The sequence below is a fragment of the Entelurus aequoreus genome, linkage group LG05, assembly GCF_033978785.1.
Source record: "Entelurus aequoreus isolate RoL-2023_Sb linkage group LG05, RoL_Eaeq_v1.1, whole genome shotgun sequence".
Taxonomy (NCBI): Eukaryota; Metazoa; Chordata; class Actinopteri; order Syngnathiformes; family Syngnathidae; genus Entelurus; species Entelurus aequoreus.
This window is the reverse complement of record NC_084735.1, coordinates 15,072,767-15,098,785: the sequence shown is the minus strand read 5'-3', so window position 1 is coordinate 15,098,785 and position 26,019 is coordinate 15,072,767. Positions and strand designations below refer to the sequence as shown.

The following is a 26,019-nucleotide window of genomic DNA, read 5'->3' as shown; positions in this document are numbered from 1 at the left end:
CTTCAATGTTCAGGCTCAGGCCAAGAGGTTCTGGTCCAAGGTTCTACAAAACATAACTAGGTTTGTCCGCTTCTCAACGTAAGGAAATCTAGGCAAAGAAATGTTTCCACCTTCATGTTGTTGGTGCTTTTAAGTACGAACTGGTAACGTTCCCATCAATGTTTTATGCTGACTGTTCTTACACCGATCACCCATGAGTGAGATCGCCCGATACCAATATTGATACCGATCACATGTATTACCTGTACATTGTTCTATTCACTATGGTGAGTTAGGGCTGGGCATAATATCACGACATAAGTGTTTTATATCGGTCTATCGGTAATTATTGATATTTCTTACGGCCTACGGTAAATAAAGGAGAAAAATATATGAAATGTAGACATTTTTATTTCCAATGTAACCTTCCTCTGACTATAATCCCCTCAGATATCAAGGCAGAAAAGAAATGTCCAACAAAAGCATGGAAAACACTCAATGTAAACAAAATAGTCAAATCACAGAAATGCTCAACAAAGTGTAAGAAAATTGTTCAAAGTGTGAAAATGTAAACACAGAGAAACCTGAGAAGAGCACGGGCTAAGGTGGGGATGAGCTTCTTGCATCATTTATAGTCCACATTGATCTGACTAAAATCCCTTCGAAAAAAATCCAAAAACCTGTCCAGGTGACTTTTCCTCTTTTAGCCACAATTTCTTCATTTCCACTTTTTTTTCTCACTCCATGCAAAGAATCAACCAAACTTGATAGTTGATACTGTTACCTGATTGGCGGTTAGCGTGTCACTCCCACTGATCACTGATCACTTCGCTTTTCGCTCGTGACTTTGTTCATGCAACTATCCTGGCTTAGGAACTTCCACTTTCTTCCGACAAATAATTATTATTGCCTAGCCTTTTGGTAAGTGCTATTGATAGTAGAGATCTGAATCATGGGGGCGGACATTTAACTGAGGAGCTGCCCATCTTTACCACAGTTGTGTCCCAGTGTTTACATGCTCCAGATTGTACTCGCGTGAAAGATTCCTTCACACTCTACGGGAGACACAATTACATTTTCATATTCCTTGTTACACACATGCAGGAGTTGCATGAAGTCCAGGGAGGGTGCATGTCTTGCCAGAACACCGGCTCCAGATTGAGAACAAGCTGTAACGTACACGTTGTCTATCCACAGTGCGAAGCCGCTTCTAAGACACTAATCTTCACCACCAATTTTCGTCCATGGCCCATTTTCACTGGAGGACTAGAGGAAAAGCAATATCTAAGCATGTAACACACACACACACACACACACACACACACACACACACACACACACACACACACACACACACACACACACACACACACCCGGAGCAGGACGGCACAAGAAGCTAATTACTCAAGCTTTAATGTAAAGTAAGGGTGATCAATCCAGATGTTGATACTACTTGATACCTAGTATAGTATTAGATCAATATTTTAATTTGTATTGTTCTTATTACTACAAAACCTTTTTGGGGGGCTTTTTGTCATTGTTTACAAACTAAAGGTGTTCACACATTGTCAGTTTGGATGGCGTTTCTCGAACCGCCGTGAAATATGTCTCATCGATGCCTTTCCCGCCACATTTTAAAATGTGTAGTACCATCCCCAAAAGGGGGCGGAGTGATGCTTCCGTGTTGTTATGGTGTTCACATGGTGAAGGTCCGGTAGGACAATGACTGGCGGATTATGGTGCCGTTAACACACTATTATCACCGATCTTACACGTTTTGAACACAACCCATTTCGAACCGCCAAGACCACCACAAAAAATAGAGCGGGTCCCCGCGGTTCCCAACCATAAGTACCCGTCCATAGCGTTACTACTTGTATGGATTCTTCATTTATCACTCCAAGCAACGTTTGTAAGTTTTACAATACAACTAAAACAATTCTTACTTACTAAACTGCCCCATGTGTGATGTTTGTTGAAGTGTTTTCATGCATATTTGTTTGTGCTATCGTAATGTAATCAAGCAAGTATTGTTAGCATTAGCTAATATGCTAACACGTTTACCAGTGTCTTTGTTAGTATTTTTAACTTACAATGGCATTCTTTTTGTATTGTTTCAGTTTTATAAAATCACCAAGACGTCACCGTGGAGTTATTGAGTCTGTTTAGCGCAGCTAGTGGGTCCATGACGATGACTTCTGTTTTGTTTGACCAGCCGTTTTACTGCCGTGTATACAGACACCGTTTGGAAACAATCAAGGTGTGTAAATGAACATTTACAAAATATTTATATGTAAAAAAAAAACTAATTTCACAACGATTTAAATCTGCGTCTTATAGTCCGGTGCGGCTAATGTATGGACAAATATTGTCTTCTAAAATTTAGTGCACTCTATAGATAAATACGATAATCACTCTAATATGAATCATATACTAGCATAACCCATGTGTGGAGGGGGCGTGGCCTGCGGACCTGCAGCAAAAAGGGGAGTGCCGGAACCGGCTCCAAGATCAGATGGCCTACCTGGGCCTGATTATCTAATCACCTGTCGCCCTGTTAAAAGGCAGCAGCCGAGGAGGAGAGAGGTGTTGGAGTTGGAGCGAGAGAGAGAGAGACAGACAGACACAAAATAATTGCTGAAAAGCAAGACAATTTATTGCAAAATAAGACTATATTGTGAACCTGATCCATGCTCTCATGTCAGTGCTTGGTGGTCCGAGGAACCCGGATGTGTGAATGAATGATGGGTTCCCACTTCTCTGTGAGCGCTTTGAGTATCTAATAATACAAAAGCGCGATATAAAATCTAATCCATTATTATTATTAGGGGAGAAACTTCCACAATTTGGCGCCCTAATGTGGGGCCACCCGAGGCGGAAGAGGCCGACCCCCTGGCGGCTCTCGCAAGCGTGCTCGCGGCGGTGACAGCAACCAGCCACCAACAGCTCGAAGCGGTCCTGGCACACCCCGTTTCGCTGCAGGTCCGCAGGCCACGCCCCCCTTGCTATTATATTTTCCTCTCTCTAACTCTTATTCATTGACTTATTCACTTCCTGTTAATATCTGCTTACTTTCTGCTGTAACCTGCTTCCATCTACACTAACTCAATTTTAGCAAACATTTATTTTTTTTGTTTCGAGCGAGCTGTTATCTTGGCTATCAGCTTGATGGTTTATGGGTTGCTCTCGTGTGTAACATGCTCAGCCTCCAGTGATAATAATACTTGACAATGACACCTACGATACTCAGAAGTGTAGTCTGTTTGCCTTAACTCTCCTTCTCCCAAGCCATGTGTCAGTCAAACACTTTTCCCCGCACTGTTATTCATTCATTACAAAAATAAATCAAATTCCCGAGGGACAAATTGGTGGATGAATATGTTTGTTTAGGGTGGCCAGGTAGATAACCCTCTCCCAGCGCCACACAACACTTGTTCCCTCTTAATAAAGTCCATCATGCCGCTTCGTCTGATTGGATTGTTTTTTTTTTTGCTTTTTTCAATCTCGCCACTCGGAGGTCCGCCGTGCTGTTGTTCCGTCGAAATCTCATTCAGTTTGCTGGCTGACGGCTAACAGGGTCAAATGACTCTCCAGATGAGACACACACACACGCACCTGCCATTCATGCCCTCCGTCTATCAGCTGCAAACCTCCTGAATGGAGTGGCAATAATAGAAGAGGAAGTGTTGACTGCTGATAGCGAGGTCATTACCAACACAAGTTAGCCATCATTTCTTCTTCTCTACCTCCTCGTCTTTTTTCGCCTCTTTCTTCCTCTCTGGTTGCCATGGCGACGCATGTTCTGCAGCACTAGATGAGTGTAGGGGATGACAAAAACAGTGCGGCATGCATGTGCTTTTAGTTTTTTTTTGTTGTTTTTTTTAATACAAAAACGCGCACTACTGGAGGTTCAAAGTCAAATATCTGGCTGTCATTTCCACGTCAAAATAGCAGGTGGCGCTATAGCCAGTGACTGTGAGGCAATTGTAGCTATTGAGAACAGCAGTCAACGCCATGCTATGTTAAAGAATGCATTCATCCTTCAATTCATGGTCAGACGAACCGCATGAAAATCACATTTTGCACGCTGTCATGTGCATGCCCAACCAACAGGTGGCAGCGTAGCTCTTAACCTAACCGATGTAGGTGAGAAGAAAACAATAAAGCATTTTCTTTTGGCGGGAACAAAAATAACCACGGCAGCACGGTGGCAGAGGGGTTAGTGCGTCTGCCTCACAATACGAAGGTCCTGAGTAGTCGTGAGTTCAATCCCGGCCTCGTGATCTTTCTGTGTGGAGTTTGCATGTCCTCCCCGTGACTGTGTGGGTTCCCTCCGAGTACTCCGGCTTCCTCCCACCTCCAAAGACATGCACCTGGGGATAGGTTGATTGGCAACACTAAAATTGGCCCTAGTGTGTGAATGTTGTCTGTCTATCTGTGTTTGCCCTGTGATGAGGTGGCGACTTGTCCAGGGTGTACCCCGCCTTCCGCCCGATTGTAGCTGAGATAGGCTCCAGCGCTCCCCGCGACCCCGAAGAGAATAAGCGGTAGAAGATGGATGGAAAAACAACCACAATGGAACTCTGACGTTAAACAATGTTAAAAATAATGCTTTTCTCCCTAACCTTAAGATAACTTCAGCCAATCAGGAGCGTGGGTACTATTAACTGGTACCGATATTGATATCAGATTAATATCGGTATTGCCGATATTGAACCTGATTCGATATTTTCTAGTTTGTAATCTTAGACAAGATTTGATCAAGTGAAATGAGTCAGGGAGAGAACAATGGTAGGTATGAAAAACACAAATCTATTTATTATTAACCATCTGGAAAGGAGTTATGCTGTCTTTAAGTGAAGTGGAGTGGCGATAGTTTTTTTGGCGACACCAAGAGGCTACACAAATTAATGATGTTAAGCTCATGATGCGGCAAGTCGAATGATGCGGACACGTTTGTTACTGGATACTTTCTAATTCGTTTCTGCCTTGGAGACTTTATATGTAAGTAATATGCAACTATGATGATGTGATACTTTATATTATTTTTCATTATGCATGCTATTTTAGACTGCACTGGCGTTCAATCACTAATACGCATGTCTAGCTTGTGTGCTAAACTGTTGTGTAGCTGCTAGCTCATAGAAGCCACTAACCTAGCATGTTAACCTTTTGTAAATGGAAAGACCAACCTTGTGTTTACATGCAAGCACACATCATCACATACTTTCTGCTGATATCGGTCAGATGTCTGATTGGAACATTAATGGATTGATACACAAAGCAAGTGACTCATCTTTAATGTTTCACTTAAAAAACAAAAACTCATTTATTGTAGAATTTTTCAATATATATTATTTATTACAGGTTATTTGTTATTAATACAAATTTGGACTTCTCATTATATCAGATTAATAAAAAAAAAAGGAAACAATTATACAAAATAATGATTAACTTAGGGCTGTCAAATGATTATTTTGTCAGATTAATCAGTTTTCAAATTGACCACGATTAATTACCATTTGCAATGATGCCTTTTCACTGTACTAACATAATTTGTGTGTTTATTAAACACTCCAAATTATATTCAAATCAAACTAAATCAGATACTAAGATATTCCAGTAGTGCAGTGCACCACCGCTATTAGCTTGGTGGCAACTAGCGTGCTAACAACTAGCTATCTTAAATGCTAACATGCACATATTAAAATGATTGTTTTTATTGTAAAGCTGCAATGTACAATAAGTAGTGTGGCTGTGTCACTGCAATGTTAATGTGTATTAAAGACATCAAAATGTGTGGAGAAATGGATATAAATAACATATATCAACCCAAAATGTTTTGGCAGTACCTCTGCGGACTATGACACTAAACTATACATCCGATGTTGGGTATTAATTCCTGTCAGGCTCTTATTTTGTATTTGCCATTTCCTGCTTGGGCAGCAGCTTTGCACTGATGGCACAGGTGTGCAGCAGTAGTCATCAGACCTTTTTAGTGGCTGTATCATGGCACATTTTATGCTATGCTACGTGTGTGTTGGACCAAGTTGTCCTCGCTCCCCCGGATTGTTTGAACTCCACGCTTCCTGGTGGAGCCTCGTGAGTTTTTTCTTGCTTTATACCAGGAGTGTCCAAACTTTTGGACTTGGAGGCCGAATTATGCTAAAACAAAATTAAAGCCGACGACATGCAAAGTAACTATGTATGTATGTATGTATCTATCTACAGTGTTTCCCCCAGAAAATGTGTTAGTTAAAGGGAAACTTCGGTTTTTTTCAACCTGGGCCCTGTTTTCATAATTTTTTCTGTATATGTGAGTGCTGGATAAAACATTTTTTGAGGTCGCGCCAGTATTGAGCAGGGCAGGCAGCCTCCAGCCCAGCTAACGCTCGTACACAGGGCAAATGGCTCTCGTCAAAATTCGGCCTATAAACATGCATTTTTTTCACACTGACAGGCTCAGATAGTTACAATGAGTGTCCGACAACATACTAGAAAGGAGAAATTAACGTATGTCTCTACCTTTAGCTGGAGATCGCTGTATGTTGTGAGCTGTGTCCAAATCTCACCACGCTACAAATCTCGTTCCGAAATCTCGCGATAACTCGCGACAAAACACCGGTGGAAAAACAGTTACCTGACTGAGGTGAAGAGAGATGACTGAAGTGATTTTCTGTTGGATTACCGAAGACTGTTATTTTAGTTTTATAGAAAAGTTTGTTTGTTTGTCTGTCATGGCTGAATTTTTGCCTGATGTGGACGATTTGATTTGTCGCGAGTTATCGCGAGATTTCGGAACGAGATTTGTAGCGTGGTGAGATTTGGACACAGCTCACAACATACAGCGATCTCCAGCTAAAGGTAGAGACATACGTTAATTTCTCCTTTCTAGTATGTTGTCGGACACTCATTGTAACTATCTGAGCCTGTCAGTGTGAAAAAAATGCATGTTTATAGGCCGAATTTTGACGAGAGCCATTTGCCATGTGTACGAGCGTTAGCTGGGCTGGAGGCTGCCTGCCCTGCTCAATACTGGCGCGACCTCAAAAAATGTTTTATCCAGCACTCACATATACAGAAAAAATTATGAAAACAGGGCCCAGGTTGAAAAAAACCGAAGTTTCCCTTTAAGGTGGTGGGAGAGGCCGTCGCCCGGGATAGGTGGCAGGACAGGGAAGGGGGTGGGTGGGTGGAAGGAACAGTGTAACTCGGCCTGTCGCCATCACGTCTCCACCTCATCGCTGCCACCATAGCCTGGGGGCGGTGCAATAGACTACAGACTCTGATTACATTGAACACATTGTTTATTAAAAAATAACCAAATAACATCTTATAATACATGAAAATATTAGAGAAATAAAGAAGCCTACAATTTTTGGTTGTTTTCCGCTCCATTTGCAGAATGGCGATATATATCTCGAGGTTTTTTCCGTAAAGTATAAACAAAACACAAAACAGTCCTAGTTACCTGAGATACTTATTAGTAGGTCAATATTATGACTTAGTAATTTGATGTTAGTTTGTCTAAATTGTCAGACGATCGCTTCTCTGATGTCTCCGTCATGTCTAGAAGTCTCTTCTTTATCTGGACGTCTTCTTCTACTGCATTCAGCAACTTTGTCTCCATTGGAAGTTTTCGTTTTAGTCTGTCGTGCTTGTGGCTGTTGAGTTTTGCCTAGTGAAAAAAATGTTTACAAAATTACATTCAATAATCATCAGTGTTTCCCACACATTCATTTATTTGTGGCGGCCCGCCACGAAAGAATTACGTCCGCCACAAATAAAAAAAATAAAATAAAACGTTTTTTTTATTTTTATTTTTATTTTTTTGTCCTGTCCAGCTTCTCAGGCAAATCATATAGTTGATGTAGATGCCCATATAGGCTGTTCAGATTTACTTTACAAAAGAGAAGTGTAGGATACTTCTCTTACTGTTTTCTGTGTATTTGTTACTGACTGTGACAGGACACCTCTGCCTCTGTTTCACTTTATGTTGCTGGTAAATAATATGGTTGTAGTAGTAGGCTAAAGTTAAATTATTTAGTATGCACTAATTAAAGGGGCAGAGCTTAAGAAGACATTTTAGATTTTATATTTGATAAGATATATTTTTTGTAAATACCACAATTAATAAATATATTTCGGTGAATAACTTAATGTTCAAATCTGTATATAAATATGTACATAAAGTGTTGTAATTATATTGTAAAATGGATGGATGGATGGATGGATGGACGTTTAAAACAAAACTGTTATTGTTAATTAGTAAGTATACATTTTTTTAGCCTTTTTAGAGAAAATCATATCATTGTAGTAAATTATGCAAATTAGTCGATGATGTCATGGTGACCACGTCCATAGCCACGCCCCCACCGCCACAGGTATCTTGGCAGTTTATGGGAAACACTGATCATGAATACATTATTTTGGATAAACCCACTTTAGCACAGGTGTAAGATAGTGACATATATATATATATATATATATATGTAATATAAATCTTATGTGTATATATCCAGTGGGTACAGAAAGTATTCAGACCCCTTTTAAATGTTTTACCTTATTGTTTCTTTGCAGCCACATGCTAAATTCAAAATAGTTCATTTTATTTCTCATTAATGTACGCTCAGCACCCCATCTTGACAGGAAAAAAACAGAAATGTAAAAATCATTGCAAATTTATTAAAGAAAAACTGAAACATCACATGGTCGCAAGTAGGGGTGTAACGGTATCGTCGAGAATGTGGTATTTTGGTTTCAAAGTCTGCACAATAACACGGTGACGTCAGATGGTATTAAACAAAAACTTGGTGTGTGTATTTTTCCGGCGCTTTAGCGTTGACAGGGTCTGTAAATAAACTACATCTCCCAGAATCCTCTCCACAGCGCGGGCCGCCAAGGTGGGGGCGTGGAACCCCGTAAGCAGGGAGTGAAGTGTTTGTAGTCGATGAGAGGATTATTATTATTATTTTTTTTTTGGGGGGACATTTCCTGAAAAACGTGATCTAAATTCATCCATAACTATTTGAATTATGTTGCTGACAGAAGGCAAGAAAGTCTGCGTTCTGCGAAGCAATGCGTGCCACTTTCGTTTCCAAGGCGACACGGCACAGAGGGAATCACCCCCAAAACAAATGTGCAACATGGGGAATATGAGCATACTTGCCAACCCTCCCGTTTTTGCCGGGAGACTCCCGGTATTCAGCGCCTCTACCGATAACCTCCCGGCAGAAATTTTCTCCCGACAAACTCCCGGTATTCAGCTGGAGCTGGAGGCCACGCCCCCTCCAGCTCAATGCGGACCTTAGTGGGGACAGCCTGTTCTCACGTCCGCTTTCCCACAATATAAACAGCTTGCCTGCCCAATGACGTCATAACATCTACGGCTTTTAGAGAGTAGAGTGCACAACTGCGCACACAACAAGGAGACGAAGCAGAAGAACGAGGAAGTTACAGACATGGCGACGCCGTCGACGAGCAAGATGAAGAAATACGCTTGCAAGTTCCAAAACGAATGGAAACATGAATTTCAGTTCATCCAGGACAGGGGAAGCGGTATGTATGTTGCCTGTACATTTTGTAGAACAGACTTCTCCATTGAACACGGTGGCCGAAATGATATACTCATTCATGAACGGAGAAGTTAAACAGGACAATGCTGCTATCTACTGGATAGCCTCCGGTACACTGAAATTCAAGTATTTATTTTATTTATATGTATAATAAAATAAATATATATATACATGTATAGCTAGAATTCACTGAAAGTCAAGTATTTCATACATATATATATATATATATATATATATATATATATATATATATATATATATATATATATATATATATATATATATATATATATATATATATATATATATATGAAATACTTGAGTTGGTGAATTCTAGCTGTAAATATACTCTCCTCTTAACCACGCCCCCCCCATACCCCACCTACCGATATCTGAGGTCTCAAGGTTGGCAAGTATGAATATGAGGAATTTGAAAAACTGCTTGATAAATCATCCTTTATCCTTTAATTTTTCCACCATGCACACACCTGGCTATTTAAGACCTTAGAGCAAACGTCAGAGTCTTCGTGTCGGAGGAACTGCCCAAGGAGAAGATCTGGCCAAGGTTACAAAATCATTTCTGCAGCACTCAAGGTTCCCAATAGTGAAAGATGGTGGTGGCAGCATCATGCTATGGGGGTGTTTTTCAGCTACAGGCATAGGGCGGCTGGTTGCAATTGAAGAAAAGATGAACGTCGCTAAGTACTTCCAGAGTGCTCAGGCCCTCAGACTGGGCCTAAGGTTCACCTTCCAACAAGACAATGATCCTAAGCACACAGCTAAAATAACAAAGGAGTGGCTCTTGAACAACCCATTGACATTTTTGACTGGCCCAACCAGAGCCCTGACCTCAACCAATTGAACATCTCTGGAGAGACCTGAAAATGGCTGCCCCCCAACTTTCACCATCCAACCTGACAGAACTGGAGAGGTTTTGCAGGAAAGAATGGCAGAGGACCCCCAAATCCAGGTGTGAAAAACATGTTGCGTCTTTCCCCAGAAGACTCATGGCAGCATTAGCTCTCAAAGGTGCTTCTACTCAATACTGGGCAAAGGATCAATACTTATGACCATGTGATATTTCACTTTTTCTTTTTGAAATCATTAACAAAAATGTCTACTTTTCTGTTATTTCTGTCAAGATATGGGGTGCTTTAGAAAATGGCTGCAATGAAACAGAGTTTAATATTTAGAGGGCTTTGTGTATATATGTATGTTTATGTATGTATACATATACTGTATGTATGTGTATACTGTATGTTTATATATCCGTACATATCTGTGTTTATTAATATACTGTATGTATACATATGTATTTTTGCATATGTATGTACTGTATATTTGTATAAATGTATATATTTGTATATGAATACATATATTTATATGTACATACATATATTACTATGAGTAAATCATTATTAATGTAACGGGATATTAAAAGTATGTGAAAGTTCGACTCCTACCTTGTTTACCTCCGTGATGACCTTAAAGTTTTGTCATCAATCAGAAATATCAAGCAGCTAAAATGCGGCGAACATGGATAAGTGCGGAGAGAGTTTGGCATTTTTCCCATCATGCATTGTAATGGATTTAAATGGGTGTAATTTTGATTTTTTTTTATGGTGCATCAACATTTTTATAATATCCCAAAGTTCAGTGAGCAGGTCGTGATTTTGTGTTGGCTGCCTTTTTTCTTTTTTTTTTTGCCCCATGATTAGTGAAGGTTGTTTGGACTGAGTTGTATAAGTAAATGTTGTGCTGTAACCCTTTTTAAAATCACATCACATGGTCATTTACCTGATTAACTCACCTTGTCCACATGACGGCAGCAAAATCTGCAGATTGTCAGGTATTCATTTGAAAACCCCTCGCAGGCCAAATTCCTTGTTCAATTCCTGACGTCTCGCATACCAAACCGAAGGCCCCCCTGCTTTATACCTTGTTGGTGTGGCCTCCCTTTGCAAATCACTTTTTGTTGTGTTTGATCAAATTGCTGGTTAATGACTTCCAAAAGTGAAATAATAAATCAGTGAGTTAACAGCCCTAACAGATGAATATTTTCAGTGTTTTAATAATCGACGTCCCACTGAGTTGTGAGTTTTTCCTTGCCCTTATGTGGGCTCTGTACCGCGGATGTCGTTGTGGCTTGTGCAGCCCTTTGAGACACTTGTGTTTTAGGGCTATATAAATAAACATTGATTGATTGCATAAAAACAAGGGACGTTAAATGCAACGCTTTTTGTCCCTCCACAGTGCGACAACGCCAAGGGCCTGAGGGCTTTCTTCGACGCCATCTGCTACGGCCCCAAACACCTGATGATCTTCGGCGGCGTGTGCCCCTCGGTCACCTCAATCATCGCCGAGTCCTTGGAGGGCTGGAACCTGGTGCAGGTAGGAGGCGGGGCTTGTGGAAATGTCGCCGCAGATGCGTTTTGAATAAGCTAATGCAGCCGGCGTGTCGGCCCTTCCGATTAGGCCGCCGCCGCCGAGTGAGCCGTGGCGTCACAGCTCCGTGCTCCGATGCCTCCATAAGTTACTGGCTAAATGTCTTGTACTTCATTACAGCGAGTACAGGAAGGTCCCGGCTCATCGCTTCATGCTTTCAACCTTTTCACACGTCAATGTCTAATTGCCGTCCCGCTAATCTTTGCTTCGGCGGGACCTTGCATACAGGAAGTGCAAGTAATTATACTCCAGCTGTGTATTTACTCTTACCTCGGACATTCCTGCGATATCAACGCTTCCTTTCACAGGGAAGGGATAAAAAGCGCTCCATCTTATGACAAAACATCCGGAGGTTATTGGCTGAAGATAAGATAAGCGGAGAAGCCGGTGCCGGGAGCAGATAGCATAATTCAAGAGGCCAACGTGGTATCACGCCACACCGTATCGCATATCTCGCTCCCTCTGACCGCAATTACCTTGAATGTGCTCTTTGCATGCTTAAACAGGTATTTAAAAAATAAAAAAGTTTAACATTGACTTTGTTTCCACATCAGCGAAAAAAGAGAAGCCACACCAACGTGTGCATGTAATCTTGTCTATCAAGTCTTTCACACTACCATACCTGATTTTTATCCAGCACTACCTACTCTGCCCGGCAACAAGAGGCTCGCTCGCTGAAATTCTAGCTGGGTTTTTTTTTTGTAGTTTTTTAGGAACATTGCTGAAGTTAACTACCGTATTTTTCGGAGTATAAGTCGCACCAGCCGAAAATGCATAATAAAGAAGGGAAAAAACATATATAAGTCGCACTAGAGTATAAGTCACATTTTTTGGGGAAATGTATTTGATAAAAGCCAACACCAAGAATAGACATTTGAAAGGCAATTTCAAATAAATAAAGAATAGTGAACAACAGGCTGAATAAGTGTACATTATATGAGGCATAAATAACCAACTGAGAAGCTGCCTGGTATGTTAACGTAACATATTATGGTAAGAGTCATTCAAATAACTATAACATATAGAACATGCTATACGTTTACCAAACAATCTGTCACTCCTAATCGCTAAATCCCATGAAATCTTAATACGTCTAGTCTCTTACGTGAATGAGATAAATAATATTATTTGATATTTTCTGTTCATAACTTTTATGGACAGAATTTCTAGGCGCAGTCAAGGTGTTGAGGGGATCTGGTTTGGTGGCTGCAGGATTAGGTCTCTGCTTTTTGCAGATGATGTGGTCCTGATGGCTTCATCTGGCCAGGATCTTCAGCTCTCGCTGGATCGGTTCGCAGCTGAGTGTGAAGCGACTGGGATGAGAATCAGCACCTCCAAGTCCGAATCCATGGTTCTCGCTCGGAAAAGGGTGGAGTGCCGTCTCCGGGTTGCGGAGGAGACCCTGCCCCAAGTGGAGGAGTTCAAGTACCTCGGAGTCTTGTTCACGAGTGAGGGAAGAGTGGATCGTGAGATCGACAGGCGGATCGGTGCGGCGTCTTCAGTAATGCGGACGCTGTATTGATCCGTTGTGGTGAAGAAGGAGCTGAGCCGGAAGGCAAAGCTCTCAATTTACCGGTCGATCTACGTTCTCATCCTCACCTATGGTCATGAGCTTTGGGTTATGACCGAAAGGACAAGATCACGGGTACAAGCGGCCGAAATGAGTTTCCTCCGCTGGGTGGCGGGGCTCTCCCTTAGAGATAGGGTGAGAAGCTCTGCCATCAAAGTAAAGCCGCTGCTCCTCCACATCGAGAGGAGCCAGATGAGGTGGTTCGGGCATCTGGTCAGGATGCCACCCGAACGCCTCCCTAGAGAGGTGTTTAGGGCACGTCCGACCGGTAGGAGGCCACGGGGAAGACCCAGGACACGTTGGGAAGACTATGTCTCCCGGCTGGCCTGGGAACGCCTCGGGATCCCCCGGGAGGAGCTGGACGAAGTGGCTGGGGAGAGGGAAGTCTGGGCTTCCCTGCTTAAGCTGCTGCCCCCGCAACCCGACCTCTGATAAGCGGAAGAAGATGGATGGATGGATTTTACGCTAATCAATCAATCAATCAATGTTTATTTATATAGCCCTAAATCACAAGTGTCTCAAAGGGCTGATGTGTTAATAATTTCACACATAAGTCGCTCCTGAGTATAAGTCGCACCCCCGGCCAAACTATGAAAAAAACTCCGAAAAATACGGTACACATTTGCTTGGGGTAATATCCAAAAAGGAAATGCCCGTTTATTTCATCTATATTTTCAATATTGACTTTTGTGATAATTACACCTGTATAGAAACTAGTACAGTGTTTCTTATTATTCATTAAGTAGATTTTTTTTTTTCATTAGTTTTTGTGTCCCATGTAGTTTATTTGGCCCATTGTGAGAGTATTCCCAGTTTGGTTTCATAGTTGGTCTTCAACATGGCGCCTTGTATTCACATGAGGGGCTTTTGACCAATCATTTAGGAGGGCCTCAGTGGTACTCCGTTGTAATACACTTTTCCACCACTTGTGGCAGTAACGACAACATCAAACAAACAGAAGAAGTCTGGAGGCCCATTCACAAGATATGTGCGGCTTCTGTACGCACACACACGGGAATGCAACGCATACTTGGTCAACAGCGATACACGTTACACTGAGGGTGGCCGTATAAACAACGTTAACACTGTTACAAATATACGCCACACTGTGAATCCACACCAAGCAAGAATGACAAACACATTTCGGGAGAACATCCGCACTGCGCCCCCCCCCCCCCCCCCCCCCCCCCCACACACACACACACACACACACACACACACCTTGTAGCGTCCCGGAAGAGTTAGTGCTGCAAGGGGTTCTGGGTATTTGTTCTGTTGTGTTTATGTTGTGTTACGGTGCGGATGTTCTCCTGAAATGTGTTTGTCCTTCTTGTTTGGTGTGGGTTCACAGTGTGGTGTATATTTGTAACAGTGTTAAAGTTGTTTATACGGCCACCCTCAGTGTAACCTCTATGGCTGTTGATCAAGTATGCATGGCATTCACTTGTGTGTGCGTACAGAAATCGCACAGATTATGTGACTGGGCCAGCACTCGTTGGACTGGATGAAAAGCGGACGTGCCGATTTTTGGGAGGGGCACTAAAATTCGGGAGTCTCCCAGGAGGGTTGGCAAGTATGAGAATTAGCGTTGGATGCGGTGTTACCGCGGCACCGCCGCTGTATTTAATCGGCGGGCCAGCTCTAGTGTTAATTTGATATCGCCTCAAGGGCCAAGTGAAATTACATATGGCCCGCGGGCCAGAGTTTGACACCCATGCTCTAGACCGTCACCCAGCAGCACCTGCAGGGGCCAAACTCATCCTTAAGATGGCGCCACAGCACACATACACCATTTCAGTGTCTTTGCTTGTTTTTTGAACACTATTCAGTGTTTCCCATAAACTGCCAAGATACCTGTGGAGGTGAGGGCGTGGCTATGGGCGTGGTCACCATGACATCATCGAGTAATTTGCATAATTTACTACAATGATTTGATTTTCTCTAAAAAGGCTCCAAAAATGTACACTTACTAATTAATAATAACAGCTTTGTTTTAAACGTCCATCCATCCATCCATCCATCCATTTTACAATATAATTACCGTAATTTCCGGACTATAAGCCGCTACTTTTTCCCCTCGTTCTGGTCCCTGCGGCTTATACAAGGGTGCGGCTTATATACGGCTTGTTCTTCTCCGACACCGACGAAGAGGATTTCGGTGGTTTTAGTACACAGGAGTAAGACGATGACACAATGATTAAAGACTGACTTTTCATATACCGGTAGGCTGGTTATTTTGATAACGTACAGGCGAGCACTTTGTATTACTTTGCACCGTTGTATTATTTGTACTCTGCATGAATGCTGTTCGCCATGTCAAAGATGTGAAAGTTTGATTGCATGATTGAAAGATTTATTGTTAATAAATGGGACGCTTTGCGTTCCCAAACAGTCATCTCTGTCCCAACAATCCCCTCCGTGGTAGCAGGAACCCCTATATACTACGGTAATTACACATCAAAACCCTGCGGCTTATAGTCGGGTGCGGCTTATATATGGAGCAATCTGTATTTTCCCCTAAATTTAGCTGATGCGGCTTATAGTCAGGTGCGGCTTATAGTCCGGAAATTACGGTACAACACTTTATGTACATATTTATATACAGATTTGAACAATAAGTTATTCACTGAAATATATTTATTAATTGTGGTTCTTACAAAAAATATATCTTATAAAATATAAAAGCTAAAATGTCTCTTTAAGCTCTGCCCCTTTAATTAGTGAATACTAAATAATTTAACTTTAGCCTACTACTACAACCATATTATTTACCAGCAACATAAAGTGAAACAGAGGCAGAGGTGTCCTGCCACAGTCAGTAACAAATAAACAGAAAACAGTAGTGGTGGTAGATAGACACAGAGCTTCATCAAACATCTGATCCACTGAACAAAGAGCTCCAAAAATGTTGAACTTTAGACTGCCATCAGTTTTACTCCCTACACTTAACCATGTGTTTTCTACTGCCTGCAGACTTTGCACCCTTTGTTATATACACATGTTGTGTTTCTAATATAAATACATTTAATAAAGTCAAATACAAATAAGGCAACAAGAGAAGTATCCTACACTTCTCTTTTGTAAAGTAAATCTGAACCACCAATATGGGCATCTACATCAACTATATGATTTGCCTGAGAAGCTGGTGAGGACAAAAAAAAATTAAAATATATATATATATATATATATATATTTATTTTTTTATTTTTTATTTTTTTATTTGTGGCGGACGTAATTCTTTCGTGGCTGGCCGCCACAAATAAATGAATGTGTGGGAAACCCTGCAGTACATTTGATTTGTAACTGTTCAATTCATGCTCGTCCCAAGCCAAGCGTTCTTTCCGCTTAAACGGCGCTCGACAACAAGAAAAACATTTATTAGCCCGCAGGAATCCAGGCGTGTTTAATGAACGTATGAACATGAAGGCAATGCCAAGGTAACCTTTTTAAATGCTGGACAGAGGAATAAATCATCCAATAACAATGAGGACAAGCGCTACCGTATACCCACCCAGGCTGAAATACACCCTCGCTATATTACTGTTAATATGATTACGCAATTATTGTTTAGTGCCATTTCTTTAGGAAGCGCACTCGAGGGAAACAACAGCGCCACTACTGGTGGAGCCAAGTAGTGAAACACATTTTTGACACCAAATGAATTATATCTGCACAATGCATTTACTATGGATAGGAGCACCTTGCTGTTTCTGATAACCAAAGATCCTTTGTATGACAGGTGCACTCTGCTGTTTTCTTAAGATTTACTGCAAAATAATGCAAGCAGGGTTTCTCCTGTGGCGCTGGGGGCGTGGCTACGGCGTGGTCACCATAACGGTGAATAATTTGCGACGATATTTTTTCTTTAAAAAGGCTAACAAAAATGTATACAGTTAAAAAAAACAAATGTTATAATTAGGCTTGCAAAATTCCCGGAATATTCAAAGTTGGAAACTTTCCACGGGAATTAACGGGAATAAACATTGAATGCAACATGTTAGATCTTGCAGCATGATTATTAGCTAAAACAACCAATGCTACTTGTTTGATCTCATTTGTGCATTTGTCAATTCATGAAATGTTGTAAATTCTCCAAATTCAGTTTTCTGGCTTGAATTGAAGATTATTTGTGTCTTGAAGGAAGCAAATTTCAGTGCAGTACTTGGCTGCTACCAGCAGAGGCGATGTAGATAGTCTAGTTTGCGGTTTATAGAAGTACAAGTCACTTACGGGAAGTTGTGCATCAACATTATTCTGCCATTTAAACAAAATATTTATTAAAGATATACACCGTATTCTTTAGACTATTGAACACACTGCACTCGTATATAAGCCACACCCACTAAATTTTAGGGGGTGAATAGTTTTCCATATATTACTCACACCGAACTATAAGCTAAAAGATTTTGTAAATGTTTGTTTACATACCTTAATTGTCACCAAACGGTGTCCATAACACGGCAGTAAAACAGATGATCAAACAAAACAGACGTCATTGCCATGCACCCACTAGCTGCACTCTCCAATCAGCTAAACAGACTCTATAACTCCACGGGGACATTTTGGTGAATTTACTGAGGAATTTGTGAAACTGAAACAACACAAAAAGAATGCCATTGTTAGCTAATTATACTAACACAAACTAGTAAACATGTTAGCATATTAGCTAATGTTAACGACGTTTGCCTGATTACATTACCATAGCACGTACAAATATGAATGAAAACACTCCTACAGACATTCCACATGGGACGGTTTAGTAAGCAAGAATAGTTTTAGTTATATTGTAAAACTTACAACCATTGCTTGGAGTGATAAATGAAGAATCCAGACGAGTAGAAACGCTATGGATGGAACGACATTTCTACTTCCGGTTGAAGGCTCTAAAAAGAAGATCACTGAAGCACCTGCAGTGAGCGAAGTCATCCAAAAGATGGCGCCATAGCACAAACAATAATGCACCTTTTAAGTGTCTTTGCTTTTTAAAAAAAAATATATATATTTGCATTATGGCGAAGGAAAAATCCATAAATTAGCCGCTTTGTTTTATAAGCTGCAGGGTTCAAAGCGTAGGAAAACGGTCCTGAATTTCACAATTTGATTCATTAATCGTTAGTTTCCTGCATCTTTTAAGCATCAATAAAACAATATTATATCTATGTGAGAATTAAACGCTATGATATATTATTAGTGCCTTTATTAGTCTTACTCGTTCTTTATTTAAATCAATAACTACACACAACAAAGTTAGCATGCTAGTAGACTAGCGCTAATCTAATTAGAAGTGATAATCAGAATAATTAAAAGACAAAACATGCAAGGGCCTTAAAGCAAATCTAGCAATGTCTTACATGATTTTTCCCCAGTATATTTAGAAACTGTACTGAGTAATGTGACTGTACATACTGTAAAATATGAATTACATTTATTAGGGGGTCATGAATCCTGCAGAGCTGTGCTACCTTTTCAGCGCCATTTGACAGCAAACGTGCTTATTAGCTCATTAGCGCTGTTTGTCGAAGCCGACGCCCCAAAGCATGTAAAACAAACGCTCAATAAGACCAAGACGAGTGTCTCTTCTCTCTGATTTTCTCCTTCCGAGAAAGGAGGAGCAACAAACCGATTCTTTTTCGCCCGCGACTCTTCCCCGCCGCTCAAAAGGAACGTGAGATGAAATGCACTGGAGCTTTGTGAGGCAGCGTGTCATAGAGCGCCGCTAACCACACTCCATTTAACCTCTGGATGAAGATTCTGCTCTTCCAGCTTTCCTGCTTATTACACAGCACCTTTCTTCTTCTGTCCTGCAACACTGACTTTTTAATAAGTCATCTTCTTCTTCACTTTTGACACATACAAAAAAGCTCCTCTTTCAAGTTCATGCCAATTAAACCTTTATCAATCAATCAATGTTTATTTATATAGCCCTAAATCACAAGTGTCTCAAAGGGCTGTACAAGCCACAACGACATCCTCGGTACAGAGCCCACATACGGGCAAGGAAAAACTCACCCCAGTGGGACGTCGGTGAATGACTATGAGAAACCTTGGAGAGGACCGCATATGTGGGTAACCCCCCCCCTCTAGGGGAGACCGAAAGCAACGGATGTCGAGTGGGTCTGACATAACATTGTGAAAGTCCAGTCCACAGTGGATCCAACACATCAGCGGGAGTCCAGTCCACAGCGGGGCCAACAGGAAACCATCCCGAGCGGAGACGGGTCAGCAGCGCAGAGATGTCCCCAACCGATGCACAGGCTAGTGGTCCACCCGGGGTCCCGGCTCTGGACAGCCAGCACTTCATCCATGGCCACCGGACCTATGCAACTCCCCCTCGCAAGGGACAGGGGAGAAGAGGAGAGAAGAAAAGAAACGGCAGATCAACTGGTCTAAAAAAGGGGGGGTCTATTTAAAGGCTAGATTATACAAATGAGTTTTAAGATGGGACTTAAATGCTTCTACTGAGGTAGCATCTCTAACTTTTACCGGGAGGGCATTCCAGAGTACTGGAGCCCGAATAGAAAACGCTCTATAGCCCGCAGACTTTTTTTTGGCTCTGGGAATCACTAATAAGCCGGAGTTCTTTGAACGCAGATTTCTTGTCGGGACATTTGGTACAATACAATCGGCGAGATAGGCTGGAGCTAAACCGTGTAATATTTTATACGTAAGTAGTAAAACCTTAAAGTCGCATCTTAAGTGCACAGGAAGCCAGTGCAAGTGAGCCAGTATAGGCGTAATATGATCAAACTTTCTTGTTTTTGTCAAAAGCCTTGCAGCCGCATTTTGTACCAACTGTAATCTTTTAATGCTAGACATAGGGAGGCCCGAAAATAATACGTTACAGTAATCGAGACGAGACGTAACGAACGCATGAATAATGATCTCAGCGTCGCTAGTGGACAAGATGGAACGAATTTTAGCGATATTACGGAGATGAAAGAAGGCCGTTTTAGTAACACTCTTAATGTGTGACTCAAACGAGAGAGTTGGGTCGAAGATAATACCCAGATTCTTTACCGAGTCTCCTTGTTTAATTGTTTGGTTGTCAAATGTTAAGGTGGTATTATTAAATAGATGTTGGTGTCTAGCAGGACCGATAATCAGCATTTCCGTTTTCTTAGCGTTGAGTTGCAAAAAGTTAGCGGACATCCATTGTTTAATTTCATTAAGACACGCCTCCAGCTGACTACAGTCCGGCGTGTTGGTCAGCTTTAGGGGCATGTAGAGTTGAGTGTCATCAGCATAACAGTGAAAGCTAACACCGTACTTGCGTATGATGTCACCCAGCGGCAGCATGTAAATACTAAAGAGTGCAGGGCCAAGAACCGAACCCTGGGGAACTCCGCACGTTACCTTGACATAGTCCGAGGTCACATTGTTATGGGAGACGCACTGCATCCTGTCAGTAAGATAAGAGTTAAACCAAGACAAGGCTAAGTCTGACATACCAATACGTGTTTTGATACGCTCTAATAAAATATTATGATCGACGGTATCGAAAGCGGCGCTAAGATCAAGAAGCAGCAACATAGATGACGCATCAGAATCCATCGTTAGCAATAGATCATTAGTCATTTTTGCGAGGGCTGTCTCCGTAGAGTGATTTGCCCTGAAACCGGATTGAAAAGGTTCACAGAGATTGTTAGTCACTAAGTGTTCATTTAGCTGCTGTGCAACAGTTTTTTCGAGAATTTTGGAAATAAACGGAAGGTGGGAGACCGGTCGGTAGTTTACCATGAGGTCAGGATCGAGGTTAGGTCTTTTGAGCAGAGGATGAATAACCGCTTTTTTGAATGCTAGGGGAACAGTGCCGGAGGAAAGTGATAAGTTTATAATATTTAACACTGATGGACCTAATAATACAAACAGTTCCTTGATAAGTTTCCCAGGAAGTGGGTCAAGTAAACATGTTGTTTGTTTTATCCCACTTACACGCTGTAATAATTCCTCTAATGTTATTTCATCAAAAATAGAGAGACTATTTTGGAGGGCAGTGTCCGTCGTATATACAGTCGTATTTGTGTTAATAGAGCCCAGTTGTAGCTGGGATGCGTTGTCTTTAATCTCCTTTCTAATGAGTTCTATTTTCTTATTAAAGAAATTCATAAAATCATCTGCCGAGTGGGTGGAGCTACTGGGAGGAGTCCCTTGTTGGGTTAGCGATGCTACTGTACTAAACAGAAATTTAGGATCGTTTTTGTTGAGGCGGATGAGATTTGAGTAGTATTTAGCTTTAGCTAAGGTAAGCATGCGTTTATAAGTTATTAAACTATCACTCCATGCTTGATGGAAAACCTCAAGTTTAGTCGCGCGCCATTTGCGTTCCAGTTTTCTACATGATAATTTATGAGCTCTAATTTCTTCTGTAAACCATGGGGTGCGCCTTTTAGGGGCCCTTTTTTGCTTTAGCGGTGCTATACTATCAGTAATTTCGCGCAAGGCATCGTCAAAGTTGTTAGTGAGTTTATCAATAGAGCCGACATAATTTGGGAATGGTGCTATTACCGAAGGCAGTAGGTCAGCAAGAGTCATCGTTGTGGCAGCATTAATGTTGCGGCCGCTATAGCAGTTATTATTATTATTAGCTTGTTGACAATGGTCATGATATCGCCTCAAAGGTGTCAAACTCAAGGCCCGGGGGCCAGATGTGGCCCGCCACTTCATTTTATTCGGTCCTGGAAAGCCTGGAAATAATATGTATCAATAAAGTACTGTAACTTTTCTTACTAAATGTATTCTTTCTTTCTATTTTGGCAGAAAAAAAATATATGTACTCTGTGTAAACGCACATTATGTTCACTTAATTATGCAAAAATATATACCGTATTTCCATGAATAGCCGCAGGGGCGTTAATTAATTTAAAACCTCCTGTCACTCCGGCGCTTACCAGAAGCCTGCGGGATGGGCAAGCATGCGCTAATTATTTTAAAACTTCTTCTCACTCCGGCGCTTACCTTATTATGAAAAGCACATTTAATAAAAAAAAGTTATTGTCTTACCCTTAGGTATAAATGAGTCCATGCCAGCTCCTTTTGAAGAAAAGCATCGATATAGAAGTCTTCCTTATTTTTCTTCAGTTTTAAAAGTCTCTGTCTCGATGGAGATCTTCCTTTTAAGTATTACCTCCTGCTTCGATTGAAAGTCAAGTTTAGAAAACTGTTTTATTTTAGATATGTAATCCTTCATGGTAAAAGTCCAAGCAAACAATGGCTGCGCACTCTTGCTGCCGGTTGTCTTCTTCTGCAGTGCCAGCAGTCGCAAGAAGGATCACTAGCGCCCTCTACCACCAGGAGACGGGAGTCATTTAATGACTCATATTTGACCCGGCGGAAGTGCCAAGCATGCGCTAATTATTTTGCGAAACAAGTTTGACCCGGCTGTAATTCGAGGCATGCGAATACCATATTCCCGGCGCCAATTCAAGGAAATACGGTAATCAAACATTCAAACCATTTTTTAAATAGAAATAAATACTAATAATAATGATTTCAAAGCAAATTATCCATCAAAGTGTGCAATGTAAAAGTAGCAATAGATTTCATGGTAAAATTGTGAAATTTACTGTGGTTTTTACAGCATTTTTCTCTAAATGAAAAAAAATTTTTACTTTTTTTTTTTTTTTACTGTAAAACTGTGGTGCCGTTTTGGCATTTACAGTAATACACCGAAAAATCTACAGTTGTTGATTTGCAGTAAAAAAAAACAAAAAACTGGCTGCTCAGGTGCCACATTTTTACTGTAAAATTGCCGTTTTTTTTATTTACAGTAAAAAAAAGAAGTAATTTTCACAGTAAAATTGTAACTGAGCTGCCTTTTTTTTTTTTACCATAAAAGCCAAAGTACAGTTTTTCCATTTACAGTAATATACACTACATGTTGAGGTTAAATTATTGCAACTTACCATATTTTTTTTTTTTACATTTGAGTTTTTAAAGAGTATACTAATAAAATGCATAAAAAAATGGTGTAATAATAGTATTCACTGTTAGAATCGGCCCTCTGGGGCTAAACATAACTGATGTGGCCCTCAGTGAAAACAACTTTGACACCTCTACACTAGGACAACTGAATCCAGGCTTCGCTACATGTCTTAAAGTTTAATCATAGTTTAATTTCAGTGAGTTCCTCTATTGCAAGGTCCAAACAATAGGATATTTGCAGAAATACTAGTGGTGTCCCAATACAACTTTTCCCCTTCCATATAATATCGACAATAGAACTTTGAGTATTGGCAAATGCCGATATTGGTCCGATACGATATCAGCAGGAACCCGACATACTGTTGTTTTTTTTTAAAGTGTGGAATGTTGTAAAAAGTTTGAAGTGAACTGAGCCAAACTAAGAACAATGGTAGGTAAGAAAACCGTCCAAGTAGACTTGTGCTGTCTTTAAGTTGAAGTGGAGTGGTGCTTTTTGTTTCGGCGAAACAATAATTCATGAAGTGAAGCTCATGACGCTATAAATTGAATGATGCGGTCACGTTTGTTACTGGATATTTTCGAATACGCTTGTGACTTTGTATGTGTGAAGATTAGGCAACTATAATTATTGAATACCTGTTTATATTGACACGTGTTTTACACTGCAATATTTTTCAATGATTATTACCTATGTCTAGCTTGTGTGCTGTTGTGTACTTGGCTTAGCTGCTAGCTCCTAGTAGCCTAGCATGTTTACCTTTTGTAAACGACTTGACTAAAATAGAATAAATGGTGTGCAGACATTTAGATGTTAACTGGCTGTCCAGTTTTGCACAAGTAAACACGCTGCAGGACTGATTATATCCGACATTTTACATGCAAGCCGATATAATCCCATACTTTAAAAAAAAAATTATTCTGATATCAGACCGATAACTATCAGACCGGGGGCACCTTCAATAATTATCAGTCCTCTTTTCGACTGAGCATTTTCAAAGTCGAATCTGAGTAATTAATCTTTGCTTATAGTTGACAGTCGGCTATGTGTAAAATGTTTTATTTTGTATGTTAGCATTTATGCTTAACCCGCATGGTCCATCCCTGGCTTTTGTTCCGCTCAGGGCTCGAACTTGAGTCCTCCGGATAAAAGTCGAGCGGGTCGGATAAAGGGCATTGATAATAATGTATTTGTTTATAAGGGAATTAATGATCAAGTATTTATTTATGGGAAATTAATTATGTATGTATTTATAGAGGAATTGATAACGTATTTATTTTAAAATCTTGTTTAAGTTAAATTTAATTATATATATATATATATATATATATATATATATATATATATATATATATATATATATATATATATATATATATATATATATATATATATATATATATATATATATATATATATATATATATATATAATAAATACATTCAATTTAATTAAGAAAATCTTAATTTCCCCTCTGGGATTAATAAAGTATTTCTGATTCTGATTTAAGGAAATTGATGATAATGTACTTATTTATAAGGGCATTGATTATAATGTATACACTTACAGAGGAATTGATAATCATGTATTTATAGGGAATATATAGTCATCTACAGTATTTAAAGGGTAATGTATTAATTTATGGGGCATTGATGATAATGTGTATATTAATAGGGGAATTATTAGTGTATTTTCAGGAGATATGATGATCATGTATTTTTTTATGCGGAATACAAATGTATTTATGTGATAATTGATAGGTTTACATTCATATGGGAAGTAAAAAATAATGTATATTGTCATGACGAGGGGGTTTTCGCAGCTTACTGCGTGGATTGTTCTCCCAGGACGCAAACGGACTGTTCCGGACAACGGTAAAAGGTAGGAACATATTTAATAACCACTCTAAAACAGTTACCAACAAAAAAGGCGCACAAGGCGAAGGCACAACTTAGCGCAGGAAACAAAAACTAACACTTAGCGTAAACTATGGACAGGGCAAAGCAAAAACTCGCTAACTGTGGCATGAATAAACAAATCTTTGTTGGCATGGCATGAAGCAAGAAAAGAGCATGAAACAATCTCATGAATATAAGCATGAACTATGGCATGAAAAGAACAATGTCGCCAGCCCGACTAACTGGCAACGACAGGCTTAAATAATAGTCTCCTGATTAGAAACAGGTGTGTCCCGAACGCAAGAGGCAGGTGAAAATCATAAGTCGTCATGGAAACTAAAACAAACAAGGGTGCACAAAAACAGGAACGACTGGAGTCTTAAACTAACAGAAAATAACAAAAAACATGATCCAGACCACAAATCATGACAGTATATATTTTTAGGGGAATTGATAATCATGTATTTATGGGGAATAATAATGTATTTATCGGGGAATTGATGATCATCTAAAGCACGTGTCAAACTCAAGGCCCGGGGGCCATATCTGGCCCGCCACATCATTTTATGTGGCCCACAAAGGCCTGGAATTACCATGCGTCTATTTGTTTCTAAATGTAGTCAACTTTCTATT

General features: G+C 40.4%; 1 protein-coding gene across 4 annotated transcripts in view; it reads left to right on the top strand.

Annotated features, from left to right (window-relative positions):
• Positions 1–26,019, top strand: part of gabbr2 (gamma-aminobutyric acid (GABA) B receptor, 2) — a 353,468-nt gene that overhangs the window by 86,550 nt on the left and 240,899 nt on the right. For all 4 annotated transcript variants that reach the window (XM_062047202.1, XM_062047203.1, XM_062047205.1 and 1 more), the window contains one exon: positions 11,808–11,945. In XM_062047202.1, the coding sequence (XP_061903186.1) occupies positions 11,808–11,945 (138 nt within the window). The remainder of the gene's footprint in view (positions 1–11,807; positions 11,946–26,019) is intronic.